The 25,819-nt window shown below is 37.8% G+C and overlaps 1 protein-coding gene across 1 annotated transcript in view; it reads right to left on the bottom strand.

The window, feature by feature from the left end:
* Nucleotides 1-4,276: 4,276 nt before the first annotated feature.
* The window catches only part of LOC107562485 (heterogeneous nuclear ribonucleoprotein L-like), a 36,741-nt gene continuing 15,198 nt past the window's right edge, over nt 4,277-25,819 (bottom strand). Inside the window, exons 2-12 of the mRNA XM_016247116.1 lie at nt 17,526-17,644; nt 15,837-16,074; nt 15,678-15,763; nt 12,611-12,707; nt 12,444-12,516; nt 7,284-7,355; nt 6,920-7,134; nt 5,987-6,111; nt 5,188-5,285; nt 4,996-5,094; nt 4,277-4,506 (exon numbers count right to left, since the gene is read on the bottom strand). Coding sequence (XP_016102602.1) covers nt 4,451-4,506; nt 4,996-5,094; nt 5,188-5,285; nt 5,987-6,111; nt 6,920-7,134; nt 7,284-7,355; nt 12,444-12,516; nt 12,611-12,707; nt 15,678-15,763; nt 15,837-16,074; nt 17,526-17,644 — 1,278 coding nt within the window. The 3' untranslated portion in view covers nt 4,277-4,450. The remainder of the gene's footprint in view (nt 4,507-4,995; nt 5,095-5,187; nt 5,286-5,986; nt 6,112-6,919; nt 7,135-7,283; nt 7,356-12,443; nt 12,517-12,610; nt 12,708-15,677; nt 15,764-15,836; nt 16,075-17,525; nt 17,645-25,819) is intronic.

Below are 25,819 nucleotides of genomic sequence, written 5' to 3'. Positions count from 1 at the left end.
GTGTGTGTGTCTCTGTGTGTGTCTCTGTGTGTGTGTGTGTGTGTGATACAGTGTGTGTGTGTGTGTGTGTGTGTGTCTCTGTGTGTGATACAGTGTGTGTGTGTGTGTGTATGTGTGTGCGTGTGACACAGTGTGTTATTGAGCACATCAGGTGTGAAGCAAGGCTCTGTGGCTCCAGCTGTTGATCACGAGCTCATGAACACACTTATGGGAGGATGAAGTGGGTCAGAGGAGGAATCAGCCGTCTTCTGTTCATGATGAAGAGATCTGCGTCCTGAGACACCAACACAGACTAGTAACGAGGTCACAGGTGACAGCTGAGATAAAGAGAGCCAAACCTGATTGGCTGGAGCAGATGAAACCGACCAATCAGGACGTGTGTGTGTGTCTCTCTGTGTGTGTGTGTGTGTCTCTGTGTGTGATACAGTGTGTGTGTGTGTGCGTGTGACACAGTGTGTTATTGAGCACATCAGGTGTGAAGCAAGGCTCTGTGGCTCCAGCTGTTGATCACGAGCTCATGAACACACTTATGGGAGGATGAAGTGGGTCAGAGGAGGAATCAGCCGTCTTCTGTTCATGATGAAGAGATCTGCGTCCTGAGACACCAACACAGACTAGTAACGAGGTCACAGGTGACAGCTGAGATAAAGAGAGCCAAACCTGATTGGCTGGAGCAGATGAAACCGACCAATCAGGACGCAGCGCGGGTTCCACAAATGTGTCAGAATCTCTGATTCACTGCAATGTTGCACAGAAAGAGAAACATCTGAAACACATTCAACAAGAGCGGCAGCTCCTTTCACGTGTTCTTCAGAAGAAACCAGATCAGACTAAACTAGGACAGCGACTGCCAGCTGAAAGCCTTCCTTCCTCGAGCTTCTGGAACATGCAGCGTGTCGAGAAGGACCTGAGGGTTTGGTTCAGATGATTTCAGCAGCACAAACTGAACTCTGAAGTCATTTATTACACCTGAACAACACAAAGACTTGCAGTGATTCGAGCTCAGCTTCACGACGAACACAGACAGCTCAAATACTGTCGTGATGAAGAAGCACCAGAGTCTTGCTGAGCAAGTTAAAGTTAGTTCAACTGAATAATAACATCAGAGACATTACTGAGCGTCCCAGCAGACAGGGAGTGTTCTCAGAGCTCTGGCAAGGTTATGAGCAAACGCTCTTCCAGGAACAGTAATAGAATGTTCATTCAAACTTATCTGCTCTTCAAACGTTTTAGAAATGTTGCTACATGTTTCAGAGCGTTCAGAGAACATTCAAATGTAACGTTTCCCTAATGTTCAAAAGGATCAGATGGCATGTTCCCGTAACGTTCACATAACGCTCTGTGATCTGTGACTGCACGACATCAGAAAGACCAGGCCCTTCCTAACAGCTTCTGAAACATGCATCATGAGCACTTTCTGTCATGTATTCCTCAAAAGCATCTGCTAAATCAATCAATGTAAATGTAAATACATGATGACCAGGTTTATATATTTATCATCAATAAATCCAGTTTGATTCAATCTTATACATTTTAACTAATTAAATATTGCTTATTTCACATGTAGTCATATTTGAACCATTTACTTTTTAACTGGATAAATGTACAGTAATTGTATTCGCAGTGAACAGATTTAGGCTGATTCTAAGCTATTTGAATAAATGCAGTTTAAAAATATGGATAATTGAGTAAAAACTGCAGAAATCTGACCCGTTTCATTTCTGTATGACTTACATTAGGCCTAAATATTGTTTTTTTAATGTGTAGAGAGAAACAGGAGAACTAAAACCAGACTCCTGCTGATCCAGATGGACCTGTGGAGATCTTCATTTCCTGAACGACCGCTGAGTGTCCCTCACACACACACACACACGTTGAGGTGGTCTGTTGTGTCAGCGGGTGCGTGTGATGAATGACAGACAGTCATGTGACCTGCAGATGTTTAATGGCAGCACATGCTCACAGTGAACAGCTGATGTGTTGCTGTGTCAGTTACACACATTAACTCATAATCATAATCCACACACGAGCCGTGAAGCTCATCGTGTTCCTCTCGCTGCAGCCGCTGAAGAACCGACACACACCGATTACACCAGCTGTGAAACTAGGACTAGTTTACGTGTAAAGGGGCACTAACTTATCACCAGACTTCTAGACTCAGCAATGCACCATTACATTTAGTTAAAGAGTAGCTCCACAGATGAAATATTAACTGAAGCCTCCGATCAGGAAAACCAGCAGACTGATGGAATGATGAAATGATCATGAGCTCATGCTTCAGTTATGATGATGATGATGATGAAGACATTCACACTCCATTACATTTAAAAAAAGAAAATATTAGAATAGACTTGATAGCAGCGTTTCATCATGAAACCCATTGAAATGCTGCACGTCAGTGTGTCACGTTTCAATAATTAAAATATTAAAAATAAAAATGCATTTATATAATTAATTGTATTTGTATGCATTTATTGCCGTTGTTAATTTTAGACACAGTTCCTTCATATTATTTACACATTTGAAAATATGAATTTTCCTTTTCTGATTATTTTTGTGTCACTTTCAATAGAAATGTAATTGATCACCACTGACCGCTGAGTGAGGAATAAACCATCCACTGCATCCAGACTAAACCGAAACACTCTGAAATCAGATCTGAAGGCTTCGTCTCAGGGTTTCTGCAGGTCTTATAAAGGTTTAATTCTCCCGGCTACAAATTAAGGCCTAAAAGCTCTTAAATCAGAGCAGAAAGTCTTCAATTCATAAACTCGTGGCATTAAATGTTGCATGACCTGCTAAAAACAAATCTCTTCCTCAGTGTTTCTTGATACTGAGGAAGAGATTGATGTTTGCAGCGCCATCAGAACAGATTCTGATTTCTAGTTAAGCTTTTTGTCAAATGAATTAAAAAGCAATGAAGATCAGTTTGAGTTTGTATTTTCAAACTCTGAAGCGTTGCTAAAACAAGACATCCACATTTAGAGACCATATTGATGTGTTGTGTTCTCTTTACTAAAAACCCTGCAGAAGCTCTGTTAGTGGATCAGTAAAGGTGAGCATCTCTTCCCGTTACTGTCCGGAGAGACTGAACTAATGGTGCTAACGGAGTACATGACAAACTAACTAGTAGTCATTAAACAGCTAGTCTGAAGTTCAGTGTACATCCTCACGCACAGCTGGTGAACTGCTGATCATGTGACGTGTGTCTGGATCAGGGCTGCAGCCGCACTCACTCAACCAAACCAGAAGTACAGCTCATGAGACTAGTTAAGCAGTTAACCCAGCAGCTGATCCGGTAGTCTCTAGTGAAGCCGCTGCTGCACACATAAATAATACAGAGTTCATCACGTCAGTTCAGCTTCGTGATACGTCTTCAGTCAGTTCTTCAGTTTCTCCAGTTCAGATGATGATGATGATGATGATGGTGGTCTGCGGAGCAAATAAACCAATCAAACGACCCGTGTCCTTCATCGCCTCTTCATGGGGTTCCTGTGGAGTCGGTGCATCATCTGGAGTGACATTATTATATTTCACATCCAGACTGTGTGTGTGTGTGTGTGTGTGAGTGTGTGTGTATGTGTTTGCGAGTGAGTGTGTGTTTGTGTATGTGTTTGCGAGTGAGTGTGTGTGTGTGTGTGTATGTGTGTGAGAGAGAGAGTATATGTGTGTGTGTGTGTGAGTGTGTGTGTGTGTGTGTACGTGTTTGCGAGTGAGTGTGTGTTTGTGTTTGCGAGTGAGTGTGTGTGTGTGTGTGTGTGTGTGAGTGTGTGTGTATGTGTTTGCGAGTGAGTGTGTGTTTGTGTATGTGTTTGCGAGTGAGTGTGTGTGTGTGTGTGTATGTGTGTGAGAGAGAGAGTATATGTGTGTGTGTGTGTGAGTGTGTGTGTGTGTGTGTACGTGTTTGCGAGTGAGTGTGTGTGTGTGTGTGTGTGTGTGAGAGTGTGTGTGTGTGAGTGTGTGTGTGTGTGTGTGTGAGAGTGTGTGTGTGTGAGTGTGTGTGTGTGTGTGTGTGAGAGTGTGTGTGTGTGAGTGTGTGTGTGTGTGTGTGTGAGAGTGTGTGTGTGTGAGTGTGTGTGTGTGTGTGTGTGAGAGTGTGTGTGTGTGAGTGTGTGTGTGTGTGTGTGTGAGAGTGTGTGTGTGTGAGTGTGTGTGTGTGTGTGTGTGAGAGTGTGTGTGTGTGAGTGTGTGTGTGTGTGTGTGTGAGAGTGTGTGTGTGTGAGTGTGTGTGTGTGTGTGTGTGAGAGTGTGTGTGTGTGAGTGTGTGTGTGTGTGTGTGTGAGAGTGTGTGTGTGTGAGTGTGTGTGTGTGTGTGTGAGAGTGTGTGTGTGTTTCCTGGTTTGATCAGATCACAGATGAATAACTAAAGAGGACTAAACCCGAGGGTGAGTGGGGTCTGAGGGGAGGTGGTGGTGATGAAGATGAAGATGATGGTATCGGTCGCTCCGGCTCAGAGGTGTGAGGAGGTGGAGAAGCACAGCTTCAGTGTGTACGGGTTTGAACCGTCTGAAAAACAACAAGAACACATGATCAGCACGTTACGGTCAGCACAGAAACAAACGCTCGCTCAAACGACTACAGAATCTGCTAAATGTTCATGATTTGACCAAAATAAGAGATCAGACAAAAAATAACTGAGGGACTCGGATGCAACTAATACAAAAGCTTTAAACAGCGCCGGCGCTGCAGAAGAAATCTCGAGGCATCCAGAGCTTCTGAACAGGATGATGACATGATATTTAAAAAAAACTTAATGCATCGTGTTTCCTTTTTGTTACACAAATCATAATCTGGTCGATTTTTCCCTATAATTCTATAATTCTGAATGAAGTAAAGGTCAGTTTCACACTGGATAAAATACAGCTCAGACTGATTCAAAATACATTTCATAACAGACTGAAATATTCTGTATGACTGAAGACTGTTTTCTGGACGATCACAGTGAAGCCTCTGATATCTCTGACGGCGTGGCTGGACTGGAGCGTGGTCACTCACTGGGGATCCGGATCTGATAGTGGTTGAGGACCGTCAGAACCTCCACGGCGTGAGTCTTACTGTCGAACTCCAGCAGGCCAGAGATGGTCTTTGAGCTGGCTGCGGATGCAGACACAGAGACACACGATCAGCTCAAAGCAGCTGGACCGAACACACATCAGCTCAGAGTCAACGCTGGAAACTCAGACTCACGTTTGGCGTCAAACACCTTGTATTTGATGAATCCTGGGACGTCGTGTTCGGTGCATAACTGCGAAACAACAGAGGAGCGTGAGTGCGATTCAGGAACGCTAGTGAGACACCACACACACATTCACCTGACCGCTGTTATATTTGATTCATATTCAGCTAGTTATAAATACTATAATCTGTCAGAAAACGTTCTGCATGTTAACAATGAAAAAAATCCAGATTTTTCTTCCTTCTATAACATTAGTTTGACGTCCTCAAACAGAGGTTTTGTCAGATTGAACTCGCTTCTGGGAAATTGGTTTGCAACAAACATTTCAGAAAATGAGATCCATTCATTTAAAGAATTAATAAAGAAATTCAGAGACGATTTTAAAACTACAATTTTAGAATCAAAAATACTGACAGAACAATTTAAAGTAGCACCAATTACTGAAGCTAATGAGACAGGGTTATTATAATAATTACACTAAAACTACAGTAAAACCATAAAAACATGTGCATTACTTGAAATACTGCAATATTAACTGGAATATATATATATATATATATATATAGTGTTCCTGTGGAATGCACTGTAAGTCGCTTTGGATAAAAGCGTCTGCTAATGTGTGTGTGTGTGAGTGTGTGTGTGTGTGTGAGAGAGAGAGTGTGTGTGAGAGTGTGTGTCTGTGTGTGAGTGTGTGTATGTGTGTGTGTGTGTGTGTGAGTGTGTCTGTGTGTGTGTGTGAGTGTGTGTGTGTGTGTGTGTGTCTGTGTGTGAGTGTGTGTGTGAGTGTGTGTGTGTGTGAGTGTGTGTGCTCACCAGACATTGAGGCGTTTGCTGAACACCTTGATGCTGTTGAGGTGTGTGATGGCTCTGTCGACCGCGTACTCATCACTCATCTCTACTAGAGCCGTGCCCGGGACGCTCTTCATGAACTTCACCTGCACACACACACACACACACACATTTATTTATTCTTGGAGACTTTCCACAGACTTTAACCACAGCTAGTTGTAAGCAGTGTTGGGGAAAGTTACTTTTAAGAGTAATGCATTACAATGGCATTACATTTAGTTTTTGTAATAATAAAAAACTCTGCTATTTTGTTGCAAATTTAAAAAGTAACGTGTTACTTTATTAGTTAATTAAAAAAGTAATCTGATTACATAACTCATGTACTTTACCCCCAACACTGCTTATAAATACTCTAATCTAACCCTAATCCACACAATAACCCTAACAGAAAACTTGTAGCATTTTTACACTTTAAAAAATTACTTATTTTATTTTTATACTGTCTTTACAAATAAAGGTTTTATCAGATTAAACTCACTTCTAGGTACAAAAAAAGTGCAAACACACAAAATTTTTATATTAGTTCATTACTTGAAATAAAATAAACTTTAACATAAAAAGATAACTTAATTCAGCAATTGGCCAAATCAACATTTTTAATAAAAAATTATTAAAACTATGCAGTCATAAAAAATAAAGATTAATAGAAATGACAAAAACACAAAAAAAATGACTTAAAATTAAATGGAAAATATAAAAAATAAAAACTGACAAAAAAAACAAAAAGCTTTCAAATTAAAATGAAAACAGATAATATGAAAAACAATGATAGTACCTCAATTACACTGGAGTAACACTAGCACACACAGTACAGCACTACTCACACTGCAGCACATCAGTGCAGTATGTTCACTGTGCAGTGAATGTCAGTCATCTGCTCTGAACTCGCTTTACCTTCTCGATGTTTCCATAGAGACAGAAGAGGTTGAAGATGCGAGTGCAGTTCATCTTGGCGGGATGCAGGCCGCTCACCATGGCGACGGAGCTGGAGGTGTGGCTCATGTATGAGGATGTCTGGGGCAGCGGATACGCAACCACCTCCGGGACATCATGAGAGCCGCGCTTGAAGCGGTTATTACCGGGCAGCGGCAGCAGGGGGCAGTGAGAGCCTGCACACACACACACACACACACACACACACACACACACACACAGACTGTTATCTAACACTTCAGGCCTTAATAAACATATCAAACGTTGAATTATAATATACTGCTTTGGCTGTTTGTTTAAATCAGTGTCATGATGAGAGACTGACCGTATCCGTTATCGCTGTATGAGGACGGATGTTCTCCCAGGATGGCCTGCCGCTGTCGGCCTTTACCGCGCTCTACAAGAGAACACACGAAACACACACACCAGACTGTAAATGCACACCAGTAAAACATTCACTTTGAGAACACAACAGACACACATGATCCTGAAGACAATGAAGATCTGTTTAATATCATTAACATCCCATACTCAGAAATTGCTAGTAAATTACACAATTAATTACAAAGAAATAGTCAGTGAATTGAACAGTTTTAAAAACATTTTGCATTTTTAAATTTTTTTATAAACTTGAAAAATATTTTTACAGTGAACCAGATTATTAAATACTAACCAAAAACATACTGAAACTTAGATAATTATATATAATTTAAATATTTTTTCTGCATAAGAAAGTCTTGTAATGAGAATTTGAGGTTAAATGTGCTTCATTGTCATGAAAATAATGTCAAAACGCAAAACATCTTGAAGAAAATTAAGTCTTTTTTAAGACCATTACTGTATGTAAAATTAAATTCTGCATTTCTGTAGCTCGAACAGCAGAGCATTGCGCTCACAACACCAAGAGCCGGGGTTTGATTCCCAATAAATGCATGAAGTGATTCAATGCAGTGTAAATCAGTTTGGATAAAAGCATCTGCCAAATGCATAAAAGTAAATGCAATTTCTTTTTCTGATTTTGGGTGAATATGAATCTGACATGTTCTATCTGAAAATAAAAGCAGTTGACTAAAAACCATTTGCAATATTACATTCACTTTCACGTGTCACTGAACCAAACGAAACAGACAAGCTGCTGGACGCCTCGTAAAAATGAAAGATGGAAATAAAATCCATTAAAAATCACAGAAACTCTCCTGTACATACTGAGAGACAGACACAGACAGATGGGCAGAAATAAAAGGCTTTGTAAATTAGGTTGTATTCAAACATAATCCTCTTTAGATGAAAAACAGACAATCAAACATTCAGAAGAAAAAACACTCCCAAGTGCTTTTTATAGCCAAAGAAGCTTAAACAGAGACGAAGTTAGAGAATCCCTGGAAACACGTTAAACACACGTCAAAGATCACACACACATGCGTGAATAAGAGCATGTTTGTGTGTGTGGACTGAATCAGGCAGACGTGAGGAGTGGAGGAGGAACAGGCGTGTGTCTCTGTCGGCCTGCGAGAGGAACTCATGCACAGTCGTGCTAATTGCTACAAAATGAGCAGTTAGCGGCAGGAAGTGTTTGGCACGGCTGGGCTCCGTCTTCAGAGAGGCAGCTCAATGTGACCTTCAGCCATCAGCTGAGCCTCTTCACATACTGACAGCAGAAATATCACACACGGATGAGGACATAAACACGGAGGAGCTGCACATTCAGCCAAACAGATGGAGATCAGACTACAAAATACAGCCTGAAACTCTTAAAACACTCACTCAATTTCTATTTGGTTTGCCATTTTTGTAAATAAAAATATGGGGCATTTTAGCAATAAAAATTACATCAACATTTATAAATAGAAAAAATATTTGTATCTATTTTTTTAAATTAAAAAGTAAATATAATTGCAAGTGAACAGACTGCAAAATTACCGTAAATTAGTATTTTTTAAAATTGTGTACAAATTTGAAAAGTTCTGAAAAAAAGGGTCCAAATAATGTCATGTTACAATTTTTGGAAATTAATGTGAAAACAGGGTTGCATGCAAAATATAGGACACCGATAAATATTAAATTTCTGGTAATTAGAATTTCAAAATTAGTTTTTTAGCTAATTTATTTATAGTAGCTTTTTTCCACATTAATATTAAATATATTATGTCAACACTGTATAATTTTAGTAATTAAAAATAATTTTCATGTTAGACAGTAAACACATCTGTTGTTTCTCTCGAGCGTCTTTAATTCTTTAAGGCAAGACACTACAGATGAATATGGTTAAAATGTAAACTAACAGATATCATCATACTTCAGTTGATTAATCACAGCACATCGAGACAATTGTATTGTATTACAACTTTTCTAAAATGTTGTTTGAATATACAAACAAGGCATTGTTTAAATATATATGCACTCATTTGCATAGATGTACTACAATAGATGTAGAACAACTATAAACACTTGAATGTGTATTTTGGGTGTTTTCTTTCCACTTCCTAATACATATCTTTAAATAACAGTATCTTTAAATAAGATAATTCATATCTTTTAAACAGTTTTTTCTCCACTTCAGCAGTTCTTACATACAGGAAACTTATTCCTATCTATATTCTGAAGAATTTTACTGAGGGGATTTTGGATTTCTCTTTTTATCACTCCATAAATCAGAAAATACTGTCAACAGACAGAAAAACTTTTTTAGGAGTAAAATGTTGTATAAATCAGTGTGAAAGATATATGAACAAACCCCTCAGTAAAAACCTTCAGAATATAGAGAGGAATAAAACTGTAAGTTTTGGTGTTTGTAAGTGCTGCTGAAGTGGAGAAAAAACTCTTTAAAGAAACGTAACGCAATTGAAATCTACAAACGCAAATAGATAAAGTGCAACAAAATAAACCCTTAAATGTGTATTTTTGGTGTTTTCTTTCCACTAGTCTGAAATGTTATGGAAGCAAAATAGACTAAAATCTCAAAATTTACCAGAACATTAAAAAACATTGGTTTTGTCTGTAGTGTCTCACCCTTATTACTCTTTATCTATTTGCGTCTGTAGTTTTCAATCCAAATCCATATCTTTAAAGAGATTTATCTCCACTTCTGCAGCACTCACATACACCAAACTTTACAGTTTTATTACCATCTATATTCTGAAGGTTTTTACTGAGGGGTTTTTGGATTTCTCTTTTTATCACTCCATAAATCAGAAAATACTATCAACAGACAAAAAAACTAACATTTTCACCATGTTTTAGGAATAAAATGTTGTATAAATCAGTGGGATTGCCCACTTCTGCAGCACTCACATACACCAAACTTTACAGTTTTATTACCATCTATATTCTGAAGGTTTTTACTGAGGGGTTTTTGGATTTCTCTTTTTATCACTCCATAAATCAGAAAATACTATCAACAGACAAAAAAACAAACATTTTCACTATGTTTTAGGAATAAAATGTTGTATAAATCAGTGTGAAAGATATATGAACAAACCCCTCAGTAAAAACCTTCAGAATATAGAGAGGAATAAAACTGTAAAGCTTGGTGTACGTAAGTGCTGCTGAAGTGGAGAAAAAACTTTTAAAGATATGGATTGTAATTGAAATGTACAGACGCAAATAGATAAAGTGCAAAAAAATAAATGCTTAAATGTGTATTTTGGATGTTTTCCTTCCACTAGTCTAAAAAAAGACATATTATTCGACTAAATTTGATTAATGCATGAAAAAACAATGTCCTATAGCGTCTCAGCTTTAAAAAAGTCATGTTAATATTCATAATTTGGTCTAAACCTACAGCTGAGAGCGATCAGGCTCCGCGTGTCTGAAGGAGATCTGAGCTTCTGTCATCACATTTCTAATTCTACTAGTGCTGACGGAAAGTACAGAACGCTGAGAGCCAGAAAGAGAGAACGAAGAGAGGAAGAGACGTTTAACACAGAGGTACTGAAGAGTGTTCATTAATATTCTGTGATGAATGTCTTCACATTAGCGTGTGAGTTCAGCTCGCGCTCTTATCCTCAGTCAATAATGAAGCAGCACTGAGAAACACTGAGCAGCCCTTCAGTCTGGAGCCGATCGATGGCTGAACGCTGCTGTTCACCGCTGATAACACTGTTTACACCGCGTTTGAGCCGCTGTCCGGCTAACACACGCGTGACTAAAGAGCTTCCCTCCAGATGCCTGAGCACCACACTGCATTGTGGGCTGTCTGTTCCTGGACGACACTGGAAGAACCTCCCACAAGACCCTAGCAACCGGTGAAACCCGCACACTCACATGATGTGGGAGTTTGAGCTGAAACATGTGATGCTCAGGGTGAATCCCTGCAGGTAAATCACACTAAAGCTTCATACACCCACATCTGACACAGCAAAACAACCTGACGAGATATTACAAAGATCAGAGATTCTTCAGCATAAAACACACATACATCAGATGCAAAACCTGCAATCAAAATCACATGAACTAACCAGAAGAGCTGGGATTGTGAAAAACACACAATCACACCAGATCTGCCATTTCTCATAGACAGTACAGATATTCAATGAGATTTCAACAACTTCTCAGACCATCTGAAGTCTGCAATCACATCAAAGATCTCCATATAAACTCCAACATTTCTTATCAAATGATCTGCGTTGCTGTTCACACTAATTATAGAGACCTAAATCAATCAGGGGTCTCGGCACACTTACAAAATGACTGAACATGATCTAAAACAAGACAAAATAAGCTTTAAAATAAACTAAAATAGATTAAATAGATTCAAAATTTAAGACAAAAAATACACTTTTCTTTTTCAATATCTTAATAACTATATATATAAAATACATTATAATAATAATAAATTTTATATCTTAAGAACAATACAGTATATATATATATATATATAATAAAATTTTTTAACTAAAAAAAATATAGTGGAGAAATAATTAAAATTAGTTATTGAACTCTAAAGAACATTCCATTCTTTTATCTGCATGGATTCAAATGTGATGGACATCATATTTTTATAGATTTTATTTATTTATTTTATATGTATTTTTTTATGTTTTATATAAAATATTAATAACATATTTAAAAAGTCATAGAAAATAATATAATCTTAAAAATGCATGGACATTTCTATTACAAATATACATTTATCTAGTTATGTCAATCTCTAAATATATGTTCTTGAGTAGAAATTGACATTTGTGAGTTAATCAAAAAAAAAAGTGGAGAAGTCACATTCTGAACATTTAGTTACAAAAATAATTCCAAATTAATCATTTTAATTTAAATATAATTATTTTATTTAATTATTTATATATACTGACAGTTTCCTAGTTTTTGTAAATAAAACAGATGAACTGAACTAAACTCTGAACTGCATGACAACTAGTGATTCATTTGGGTCTGTTTTCATTCCTTTTCTTGAGTCTCCTAAAGAGCAACCAGTGAGAAACACACACACACTCTCTCTCACACACACACACACACACACACTCTCTCTTACCTCGGCGCAGCAGGAAGGGTTTGGTGTAGTCCCAGCTGTCATTGTCGTTTCTGATGACATTGAGGCGTGAGGGCTAGAATGAGAGAGCACAACGGCACTGCATGTGTGTTAGATCCAGCGCTGTGTGTGTGTGAGTGTGTGTGTGTGTGTGAACGCTGCACATTTACCCGAGCGTATTCGATTTTCAGCGTGCAGCAGCCAGCATAGATGTCAGCCCCATTGAGGGCTGCTTTGGCCTTCTGAGCATTCTGGATGGATTCAAACGTGTCGGCCGTCAAGGAAAAAACTCGGCAACACACACTTACAACACAACACAACAATGAATGTCGTGTTTGTCAGCACACACATAAGCATCAGACACCTGGGGGCTGATGGGAGTTCAGATATGAGTGTAAACAGCATGTAAACGGACTGCTGAAGCTCCCGGTGGAACACACTTGTCCCGTTAGTGCCTCGTTCCCGTGTGTTGCCGGGATACATGCATATTTAATGAGCGTGTGTAATGTGTGTCTGGGGAGTGAACGAACATCCAAAAGCACAAGCTTAATTCAAACAAACCCAATGTCTTAACGAAAGACCATGCAGGTCATGTGGAGGTTTAGGGATGTAAATATCATCAGCTCATCATCAGACTCCACACGTGAAGCATTACCTTTTAAAAAACTGATTTAAAAATGCATTTTCAGATCTTTATATTATGTTTCTAGAGGGTAGTTTATGACGGTATGGATCAAAAAAGTTTAACTATTTGCAAAAATAATTTCTGATCCTCATTTTCATTGTCACAAACACTTCATTTGAGTTCGAGTCAGATAAAATAAACCAATGCAACTGCATGTCATAATTACTGTGCTATATGTAAAATTAGTGCTAACTCGTCTTTATTTGAAAAAATATGAACTCTATCTATCTGTCTATCTATATCTTAGTGTTGTCAATCAATTAAAAAAGTTAACTAATTAATCACACATTTTTCTGAAATTATCGCACCTAACATTAAAGTTTTTAAATATACTTTTATATTGCAATAATTTCACATTCATTATTAGCAATTTAATATTTCTTTAATGGCATCTTTAATGTCTCTAGGAAATAGTTTTTTTTCTAATATTTAACCATTGACTAGCCATTCAACATTACAGTATACCTAAGAGCTATAAATTTGAACATTTATTAGACTACAGTACTTAAAAGAACTTCTAATTTAAGTGAACTTAAAACAATCTTCACATAAACCCATTATAATACATGTCATATTTACCTGTGCCCTTCAGCAAGCAGGAAATATACAGAAATTGAATAAAGTTATCAAGAACTAAATTCTAATTTAAATAAAGATGAATCCTTAAACCTACAGAAGTGACTGATTTGCTCTTTTTTCTTTTGTTCTTTGATGAACAGTCGTCACAGCAGCTGGTTATGAGGTTATTTTGTCTGCTTTAAGAGCTGCTGCTGCTGAACATGATGCAGATCTGACACGCATCGTAGTTTCTCTTTACCTTTTCTGACTCACTTCAGCTCTTAAAGTCTCTAGAGTGAGCTGGGGAGAGGGAGACAGTGCTGCTGCTGCTCCAGGACGGGTTTCAAAACCATTTCAGAGACATGTTCTTAAATCTGACTCATATAACAAATACTCACATGCACAGTTTTAAGGCAGCTTTAATTGCCTGTTTGGTAACTTCACGACTTAACTGACGCATTTGTGAGTGCAATTGCAATTTCTTGCCTCTCTCCTGATCTCTGTGCTCACATACTGTATTTTAATGCAACCAAATTCTGTTTCCATTCATTTATTTTTCTGTTCCTGTTGTCAGAAACAGAAAATCTCTTTATTTTACAAATGCATTTTTTTGTTATCAGATTCAAGTTATTTTTTCATATTTATTAATTTTAAATTATTTATCTCTAATGTATTAAATATTATATTCTATATTAATACATATAACATTCTAAACTTCAATACTGATAAATATAATATTATACATTTAATTTTTGCATGCATATTGTTTCTTTAAATTAACTTTAAATAGTGCATCTTTAAATTAGCTGTTAGTTTTGATTAGATGTCGATTTTATATAAATATATATATAGCAAAATGTGCAAATGATATATTATACATGCAAATATTGAATATTTTGAGAGCATTTACTTAGTTATGTTATTTGCAGTGCTTCATGGGAGTGGGCGGAGCTAAAGAGTTTTTTTGTGTGATTTGCTTGTTTCAGTTCTCTGATTGTGGAGATTTCTCTGCAGAATCATGGGTAATGTAGTTTTTTACCTGGAATTCTGCTCTTGAGCATGATTACTTAGAAAATAAGTTGAAATAATGCTGCCTGACAGTTTATTAAACCATCAATTAACAGCCGCGGAAATCATAACTGGTCTTTAACTGTTTATGGTTAAGTTATTGTTCAAAATCACTCTCTCTATGGAGAAAACGAACAGAATTTGTGCTTCCAGATCCAGACCGTGGCGCTCCGTTTCAGAGTGTTATATTACCATTGTTTTACTCACTGTTACTTGCTTTAATGGCGGATGTGTGTCTACCTTTGAGTGCAGGTGAGGACACGTTCGAGCTGCATTCGGTGTGGAGAGGCAGACCCAGCTGAGAGAACGGAGAGCCGCGCTGGAAACATCCAGGGCTGATGCTCACAAGTCTGGGGTAAGTATACAGCCCGCTGCTAACTCTCCCACCACCTCTACTCCGTGTGTTTCTCTGCACAGGCCCGGTGCACCCAGGAAGCGATATTCCCAGATGTCCTTCACTCCGGCGCCGGGACACCATGGACCCTGGGTGCACCCGCACCGGAAGACGTGAGCCAGGCCCCGGGCGACGAGCCCTCCGCCGCCTCCAGTCTTCGAGATCTCCACCCGGAACCGCTTCGCTCCCCTCCGTGAGACGGAACGCGACGCTGTGATCATCTGAGACTCCATCGTACGGCACGTCCATGCTACGTTAGTTGAAGGTAAAGTGCACACTCATACATTGCATCATATAATAATAGTGTTCATCGTCTGTTTGATTACGTCTTTAATAGATTTTTCCGTACATTTCTGCTATATGTACATTAACTAACAGTCACCACTGATAAACTACCACTAAATATTGTAGAAACTTAATTTGCTGTAAAGTTGCTTTGCAATGATTTGTATCGTGAAAAGCGCTGTACAAATAGAATTGAATTGAATTGAACTTGAATTAGTGAATGCGAGCGTGAGCAGCAGAAGGATATTCCACCATGGCCTGGATCCCGTTCCTCTTGAAGATCACGATCCGCAGCACGCTTCCGATCGGGTTACAGACCGTGTACAAAACATCCTAAAGAGGAAGAGCAGAAGCTGTTGAGAGCGTCCCGTCGGGAGGCTGATGTGAGTGAGGAGACGGGGTTTACCGTAGTGATGGGGTAGAGTGGGTTCTGGATGGACAGCAGCAGCACTTTGTTCCCGCTGTTGGGGTCGTCGGCGTTGGTGGGCCGCGTGATGCGTTTGCTGGTGGAGTAGTTGAAGTAGGCCTGCTGTCCTGCGATGTAGACGGGCTCCTGCGAGCCACACGCCACGCAGCGGTCAGCGCTCTGAACCTCCTCGAACTCCACCAGAGCCTGCCGCTTGAACGGCATCATCATCACGTAACTGCAGGAGAGCAGCAGAACTCAGACTAAAACCAGTTACGCTGAATAACACAGTCAACTGAAATAACAACATTTAACTCATTCATAAATAACAAATTCATGAAAATGCGCAACAGAATTAATAAAAATTTTAAAAACTAAATTTAAAGAGGAAAACAGAAAATGTAAAAATAAATTCAAAACATTAACAAAAACTGTAATAGTTTATATCTAAAACCAATAAAAAATGCTTGAAAAAAGAAACTAACTGAAATAAAATAAAACAAAACATTAAAAACTTTATTTTATTTCAGCTAGTTGCCAAGGCAACATTTCTCATTTTAATTTTGTTTAATTCAATATACTAAAATAACTAAAACTAAATAAACTAATAAGCTAAACTAATAAACAAAAAATTATAAAATGACAAAAACACTCAACAAATTGACAAAAACTTTAATTTTCAAGTAAAAACCATAAATATAAAAATAAAATCTAATTCTAATGATCAAAATCTATAATAATATATAACTAAAACCGTAAAAATACCTGAAATAAAATAAACATTAACTGAAATAAAACAAAAACTTAACTTGAAGTACTAAAATAACTAAAACAAATAAATAAAATGCAAAAAAAAAACAACAACAACTATACAGGCATATTAAAATAATAATAATAATAATGACTTAATTTAGTAACAAAATTGCTAAAGCTTTAACTAAAATTAAAGTGAAAATACAAAATACAAAAATAAAATGTACTTCAAAATACTAACAAAAACTATAATAGTATCTCGATGCTAAAATAACACTGACTGACTCAAAAATTCCCTTATGTGCAGCAATCTAAATTATTACATACAGCTCAGTTTTTATTCGAGTGTTGATTATTAAATAAAATTGATTAAGTAATTGATTATAAAATATACTTTATTTTTGGTTTTGGCGATTAGCTAAATGAAAACTTTAATTTCGGATTTGGCAAGAAATTAATTTCAGTGCATCACTAATAATTTGAACAATGAACAAAAACAGCATCAAATATTAATAAAACTAACAAGATATCTTCAATGTCAAATGTTATTGCCGTCACACTCGGTCTGTGGTCACAAGATTCAGACTATAAATACTCTCATATGACCTCCATTCATGTCCCCCAGACACACACACACACACACACACACACACACACACACTTCCTGTTCCTGTGCATCTGATCCGAGTCTTTCCTGATATAGCTGAGGTCAAACACGCGCTCAGATCTTCCCATGATCCTCTCTGAGCTTCTGTGAGTGTAAACGTCAGAAAACAATCGAACGCAGGAACTGATGAAGCTTGAACTATCATTCAGTCGACAGGGACTTTCATGTGGTTCGATGAGATTGGGTTAAAGCCATTATCTGTTCATTCATTATGAGAGAAGAGCATTCAATGAATCTCTGAATCAAAGCAAATGAAGGCATCACTTTACCAGATGTTTCCGAATTTCTCCAAAGCCTCGACCAGATCGGCCTCCACCACGGACTCACACAGACCTCGCACGTGAACGACGGGAGACGGAGCGATGCGGTGCGTCTCAGAGCCGCTGTCCTGAGAACAGAGAGAGAAAACCAGCTTCAGCAGCAGCTTTTACCTGACGACAGCACAGTACACAATGACTACAGTAACATGAGAAGAGCTGAAACACAAAGACCCAGAAAACTTTCTTTGTTTACTTGCATTGTCAGAGAACCATGAACATGTGAATGTGCTAATAATTTATGAAAATATGAACTCAAAATATTAGAAGGACTTCAATAAAACATCTGAATCCCTGCTATAAACCATCATACTGACCATCTGCGTCACATTTTACAGTACGGAATGATTTACCGCGGTATTTACATGCTATACTTCACAGAACACCATGACACTGTCTGGTTAGCTTCATTCACAGTGACTTTCTCACACAGCTGAACAAGTTCGTTTGGAGAACAGCGACTAAACACATTCAGACGAGAGAACAGCCTGTGAGGAAGAGACAGATGACGGACGTCCTGCTGTGATGATGATGATGATGATGATGAAACCGCAGCAGCATTAGAGCTGCTGTCCACTGTGTCAGTGTGATGGTCCTGATGCAGCGGCGCCTGTCAATCATCTCATCACCGCCCGTCTGTCTGATCCTACTGCACGTACAGTAAGGTTTTTTTAAATAAATGAATGCTTTTATTCATCAAGGCTGCATTCAACTGATCAAAAGTGCCAGTAAAGACATTTATAATGTTACAAAAGATGGTAACACTTTATTTTAAGGTGTACTTGTTACACATGTTACATGTACTTACTATTATAATAACAATTAATTATGCATAATTACATGCAAGTAACTCTAAGCCAAACCCTAATCCTAACCCTAACCATATAGTAAGTACATGTAGTTCATTAATATTACTCAGTACTTAAATGTATAATTACAGTGTAACAAGGACACCTTAAAATAAAAAGATTTTTATTTCAAATAAATGCTGTTCTTTTGAACTTTCTGTTCATCTGTGAATCCTGAAAAATAAAATGTATCACGGTTTCCACAGAAATATTGTGCAGCACGACTGTGTTCAACATTGATGATAATCAGAAATGTTTCTAATAATCAGCATATTATACTGATTTCTGAAGATCATGTGACACTGAAGACTGGAGGAATGATGCTGAAAATACAGCTGCGCATCACAGACATACATTACAGTTTAACAGATATTCACATAGAAAACTGCTATTTTAAATTGTAATATTTCACAATTTGTTACTTAAAAATCTTTGAAAATATGTGCTGTTGGTGCAGTTCTATTTGAAACCGGTAAGTATTCTTGTGCTTCAGGGGCAGATAAATTTGTCTATTTTACTATAATAATAAGTGTTTCGTTTCCGAAATAGAACCTAGGGGAAGCATTTGAAGAAAAACAATATAGGGCCCAAAACAGAGCCCTGTGGGACACCACAAGTCAGAAGAACAACGCCTGAGTGTTATTCTCCTACAATGACCCAGAAACTTCTGTTTTAAGGGGGTCATGACATGAGAAACCAAATTTCCCTTGATCTTTTGACACAGAAGAGGTCTTTGTATGCTTACTACATCATGATGCTGGCTTTGCCAAAATACTTTTGCTCAAAGATCAGGCTGTGCCAACTGTTCTGGACCCATCAAGGACGCTGCAAACTGTAAGTAACGTATTTCTTGTAAAAACTATTTTTAAAATGGTAATGCATAGGCAATGATGTTAGCCAATCATAAAAGTGGACGGTGACACTAACCTCTTAAAGGGAAAACACCCCAAAACCAACTGTTTCAGTCAGAGGATGAGAAACAGGGTGGAAAAAGGTCATAAATCACTCAATTTTGTATGTTCTTCGTCCAAAAAACTTATTATAATTACACCTCAGGGAACATCATAAAATAATTCAAAAAACATGTCACGACCCCTTTAAGATACAACTGAAAGCAACTTAGAGCAGTTCCTCTAATGCCAACAAACTGCTCTAACCGAGAAAGAAGAACATGATGGTCAACTGTGTTGAATGCAGCACTTAAAGTGCCCCTATTATGGATTTTTGAAAATTAGCTTTCATGCCGTGTGTAACACAGCTCTAAATGAATGAAAACATCCTGCAAAGTTTTAAATCTGAAAGTGCACCGTGTATAAAGTTATTGTCTCTCAAAAGAAAGAGTCGACTCTGAATCATTGAAACGAGTCGTATTTAAAACGAATCCCAAGCCGTTTCATGTTGACGTCAACATGAAACATTAGCATATTGCACGCCCACTTGTTGGTCTTTTTGCGTTGGTCTGAATGAAAATGTAATGCATGTTGCTCTTATTTTGCAAGCATCAAACTCTCTTTCCATTTTCTACTTTGCAAAACTCCTGATTGTTTGTCGACCACAGAGATCAACAGACGAACGGTTTGAACTTTCATAATAGCACTGCCATCTCAATCCAACGGCAGAAAAGCACCATCAGTCTCACGCTCGCCATGAAATCATGAAGAGCGTCCGGCTGATTCCATCAAATCATCATCTAATAAAGGACAGAGATGAGCGCACACCTGTCTGTCCTCATATAGAGCAGTCTGTCTGGATTATTGCTTACAGCTGCTGTCTGTCTCTAACACCCGTCTCACGCAGAATGAAGTGAGAACAGAGAAACTGTGTCATTTGAGCGACGAGGCCTGATGTCTGTCATTTACTGCATGAAGATCACATTCCCTACATCTCTGCTACTTTTAAACACTACGACTGACCAAAATGTGAGCGAGTAAATAATGAGGTTTGAGGTGAACTACTAACTTTAAACCCGTTAGTGCCAAAGCAGCATCTGCGGTTGGAAAATGACCTGCAAAAATGCGATGCAGCGCTCCTGCTGAAGAATCACATCACAATAGAAAGAAAAACACTTAAAATAGAGCTTGACAAACATCAAACCACTTCCACTGCAGACGGATGACAAGCACCTTGAGTCACAAACCAGATGACAGCAAGACAAACACCAGCGCCATCTTACACACATTCATCTTCATCCACTGCATTCATGCATTTAACTGGAAATCGAACCCCTGACCTCGGCGTTGCTGGCGCTGTGCTCTACTCTCTGTGAAAGCACTGATAGTCAGTGATGACTTTACTCAATTTAAAATCCAATGATCTGGCCAAAAACATACTTGAGTGAAAGAAAAACAAAAAAGTACCATTTAAAATTATACTTCGGCATTAAAAAAATTAACGTAACCAGTCAAAACACATATTTAATAATATAAAAATTAAATTATTAATTAAAATGTATTAATTTTAATAATATTTCATATTAAAAATAAGTTGAAATATATTCATATATAAATTTACTTAAAACGGTAGTTAAGTATTTAAAAAGTAGCTTCTCAAAATTATTATTTAATAACATAAATAGTACACAATATAAAATAACATACAATTAATAATAATTAAAATTAAACTATAAAACAACTAAAAAACATACTTAAGTGAAAGTTTAAAAAAATTCTAATTTAAACTGTACTTAAGTATTATAAAAAAAGAAACAACCTCTCAAAAATCATATTTAATAATATAATATGCAATAGAAAAGCATAAAAATTATAGAAAATTATAAATTAAAATGTATTATTAATAGTAAATAAAATCAAAAATCTGAAATATATTCATATAAAGTAAATTGAATGATAAATGGTAATGATTAACGTACATTTTAAATTGTACTGAAATATTAAAAGCAACCTCCCAAAGATTGTTGTTTAAGCATTTGAATCATCTGAATGAATTGAATAAACATGTTTTTGACATTTCAAGTCTTCAAATGTCAGACAGACTTAAAACGAAATGCAACAGAAGACAAAAACATTCATCTGTATTGCATGTTTACAGAAAACAACAATTAAATAAAAAAACATCATATTTTCTGCAAAAATTCAACGAGCATTTCTTATGTTGAAATATAGAAGTTAAAAAAATAGTTTTTAGGTACTGTGATTTAGAATAGTTAAAACTGCATGTGAGTAAAGAATAAATCTACTACAATAACCCAAAATGATGCTTAAGTACAGTGATCAAGTAAAAGTATTCACACCTCTGCTCAAACATAGCTGGTTTAGTTGTTTGTGTGTATCTGTGTCAGGTCAGGAGGGTTTCCTGTTGGAATCACACTGATATCACACATCTGACTTTAATTACACAAATGCATAAACATGTCAAAAGCACAAACAGCCTCTACGCCAGACACAAAACCAACACAGGTCAAAAACATCCTTCTACAGTGCATGTCTTCATGGAGGGAGAGACAGGAACATGAGGATGAACATGTGTCAATTACATCATACTGTGTCAATACTAGTATTGCCAATGTTAGCTGTCTATTTATACAATCTATCATTTTCATTTTCTCCATTAATCCTCACTTGAATCACTTAATAACTAATCAACCATATGAAGGTGCATCTATCTAGAAAAATCAAATGAAGTGAAGCACATGTCCCATGTTAAACACATGTGAAACCACACATGCATCTGCATGTTGCTCTTATTTTGCAAGCATCAAACTCTCTTTCCATTTTCTACTTTGCAAAACTCCTGATTGTTTGTCGACCACAGAGATCAACAGACGAACGGTTCCTGTTGGAATCACACTGATATCACACATCTGACTTTAATTACACAAATGCATAAACATGTCAAAAGCACAAACAGCCTCTACGCCAGACACAAAACCAACACAGGTCAAAAACATCCTTCTACAGTGCATGTCTACAGAAAACACCAATTAAAAACGCAGCACAGCAGAACACAAAACACATTCTAGTGACACAGAGACACAGAACGGTGTTTCACACCAAAATCAAGAACATCTAACCTTAGAACACTGAAAGCTGCGAAAACGCAACAAGCACTTCACTCGTCAAAATAAAGTCAGAAATGAGTAAAAAGTACTTCAAGTTTCGTCTTCAGAATGTGATTACATAAGAGAACAAAAAATCAGTTTAAACTGCACAAATCTTCAAAATAATTCTGATGTTTCTGTGTATCTGTGTCAGAGCAGACAGGTTTCGTATTGGAATCATGCCGAGATCATGCTGAGATTAGACTGAGATCACACTGCGATTAGACTGAGATCATGCTGAGATTAGACTGAGATCACATTGAGATCAGACTAAGATCACGCTGAGATCACCTTGAGAACTGACTGAGATCAGACGAGATCATTCTGAGTTTAGACCCAGATCACATTGAGATCACCATGAGATCAGACCCAGATCAGACTGAGACCACGCTGAGACCAGACTCACATCACACCAAGTTCAGACTAAGATCAGACTGAGATCATGTTGAGATCAGGCCAAGATCACACTGACATCACGCTGAGATCAGATTGAGATTACGCAGAAATCATGCTGAGATCAGATTGAGATTATGCAGAGATCACTCTGAAATCAGATTAAGATTACACAGAGATCACACTGAGATCAGATTGAGATTATGGAGAGATCACGATGAGATCAGATTGAGATCACATTGAGATCAGACCGAGATCAGACTGAGATCATGCTAAGATTAGACTGAGATCACATTGAGATCAGACTGAGATCATGTTGAGATTAGACTGAGATCACATTGAGATCAGACTAAGATCACGCTGAGATCACCTTGAGAACTGACTGAGATCAGACCGAGATCATTCTGAGATCAGACTGAGATCAGACCCAGATCACATTGAGATCACCATGAGATCAGACTGAGATCAGACTGAGACCACGCTGAGATCAGACTGACATCACATTGAGATCAGACTCACATCCCACCAAGTTCAGACCAAGATCAGACTGAGATTAGGCCAAGATCACACTGACATCACGCTGAGATCAGATTGATATTACGCAAAGATCATGCTGAGATCAGATAGAGATTACACAGAGCCCACTCTGAGATCAGATTAAGATTATGCGGAGATCACACTGAGATCAGATTGAGACTACGCATAGATCACACTGAGATCAGACTGAGATTACATTGAGATCAGACCGATATCAGACTAAGATCAGACCGAGATCATGCTGAGATCAGACTGAGATCACATTTAGATCAGACTGAGATCACATTGAGATCAGACTAAGATCACGCTGAGATCACCTTGAGAACTGACTGAGATCAGACCGAGATTATTCTGAGATCAGACTGAGATCTGACGCAGATCACATTGAGATCACCATGAGATCAGACAGAGATCAGACTGAGACCACGCTGAGATCAGACTGACATCACATTGAGATCAGACTCACATCACACCAAGTTCAGACCAAGATCAGACTGAGATCATGTTGAGATCAGGCCAAGATCACACTTACATCATGCTGAGATCAGATTGAGATTACGCAGAGATCACGCTGACATCAGACTGAGATCACATTGAGATCAGACTAAGTTCACGCTGAGATCACCTTGAGAACTGACTGAGATCAGACTGAGATCTGACCCAGATCACATTGAGATCACCATGAGATAAGACCAAGATCATTCTGAGATCAGACTGAGATCAGACCCAGATCACATTGAGATCACCATGAGATCAGACTGAGACCATGCTGAGATCAGACTAACATCACATTGAGATCAGACTCACATCACACCAAGTTCAGACCAAGATCAGACTGAGATCAGATTGAGATCACACTTAAATCAGATTGAGATCACACAGAAAACAGATTGAAATCAGGCTGAGATCACAGGCCCCACTGACAGTCACAGGAGCATTAGCGTCACATTTGTGTAACACAAACTCCAGCTAATTCCTCCACATCTCTGCTGTCACTATGGTAACGCTATGGTTCAAGCATCTCTTCAGGACTGACAGAAGTTCACATGCACAGGTCACACACATTATTCGTTCAACAAACAGAAATAATGATAATTCATTAACTGCTTTAAATGTGGTTAATCAGGATCTTAAATCATTCATTAAGTTTCAGTCTCATCATCACTCGAGCTGCTGAATAAAATAAATGTTGCTGTACGTTTCTCAAAGAGTGTGTAATCAGACTAGACTGTGCTGTGATGAGCCAGTATAAACACTAATTCACACTAATTGAAAGACTAATTCAGAGCATAGAAATATTAAGTTTAATAATATAAATAATATACCATATAAAAATAAAATATCAAATTATTAATTAATATTTATTATTAGTACACAACCAATAGGATGAAATATATCAATATATAATTCTTCATGAAACATTGAGGCTAAAAGTCAAAACATGATTCACAATTCATGACGCTTTCTGCTGCTGCCAAACATATGACTGAAACATCATCAAATATCCAGACGCCGCTCACGGCCAAACCAGCGCTCGTCAATAATGGAAGTCGGCATGTTTCTCAGAGGAGCGCAGCACTTTAAACAGACTCCAGACTCTTTGAAAGTGAATAATGCTCAGAGTCCAAGCCTGAGCACAAGATTTAGGAAGTTCTGACGAGATCATCAGAGACCTCATTCATTAAAGACATGCATACAATGATTCTAAATGAGAACATACCACAGTTTATGAAATACCCCTACGAACAGTTTGTAAAATAACTATTATCAGTGTTGAATACAGTTCATGCAACAGAACTAATAATCAGAGCATTGTTCTCTGTATGTTATTGTATGAATTATATTTCACACAGCAGCAACTGAAACAGCTTTAATCTCTGATGTTTCTAACCCACATGACCTTTAACCCCGCCCTCAATACATAACCACATTAACCACACCCACCACATTACATAACTCCACCCACCTCTGAACACTTGAATAATTACAGTCCTCATTTGTATACAGATGCAGATAACATTAAATCCTGCTTTGCTACAACATTCTGGCTAAAATCTCTCACAGACGTTCAGATCTCCAGCCGTCAGAGCAGCTCTCTGAAGGAATAATGAGATGAACATCCGTGTGAAAATCTGCCTGTGAAAGAGGGATGAGGAAACACCAAACATTCTCTACTGCAGCCCGTGCAAATAAGAACCACATGAAAAACGCAACTGACATTAAACCAACACGACACCAAAACTCAACCAACACACAGCCAACATGCAACCAACACACAGCCAACACAACATGACACTCCTAATAGAGATGCAATTCTTCAAAAATCACTCTGAAACCGAACACACAACCAAAACACAGCCAACACACAACCAACATGCAACCAACACGCAACCAACATGCAACCAACACAC

This window comes from Sinocyclocheilus grahami, unplaced genomic scaffold (assembly GCF_001515645.1).
Source record: "Sinocyclocheilus grahami isolate Dianchi unplaced genomic scaffold, SAMN03320097.WGS_v1.1 scaffold825.1, whole genome shotgun sequence".
Taxonomy (NCBI): Eukaryota; Metazoa; Chordata; class Actinopteri; order Cypriniformes; family Cyprinidae; genus Sinocyclocheilus; species Sinocyclocheilus grahami.
Note: the sequence above shows the minus strand (reverse complement) of the source record. Positions and strands in the feature narration are given on the sequence as shown.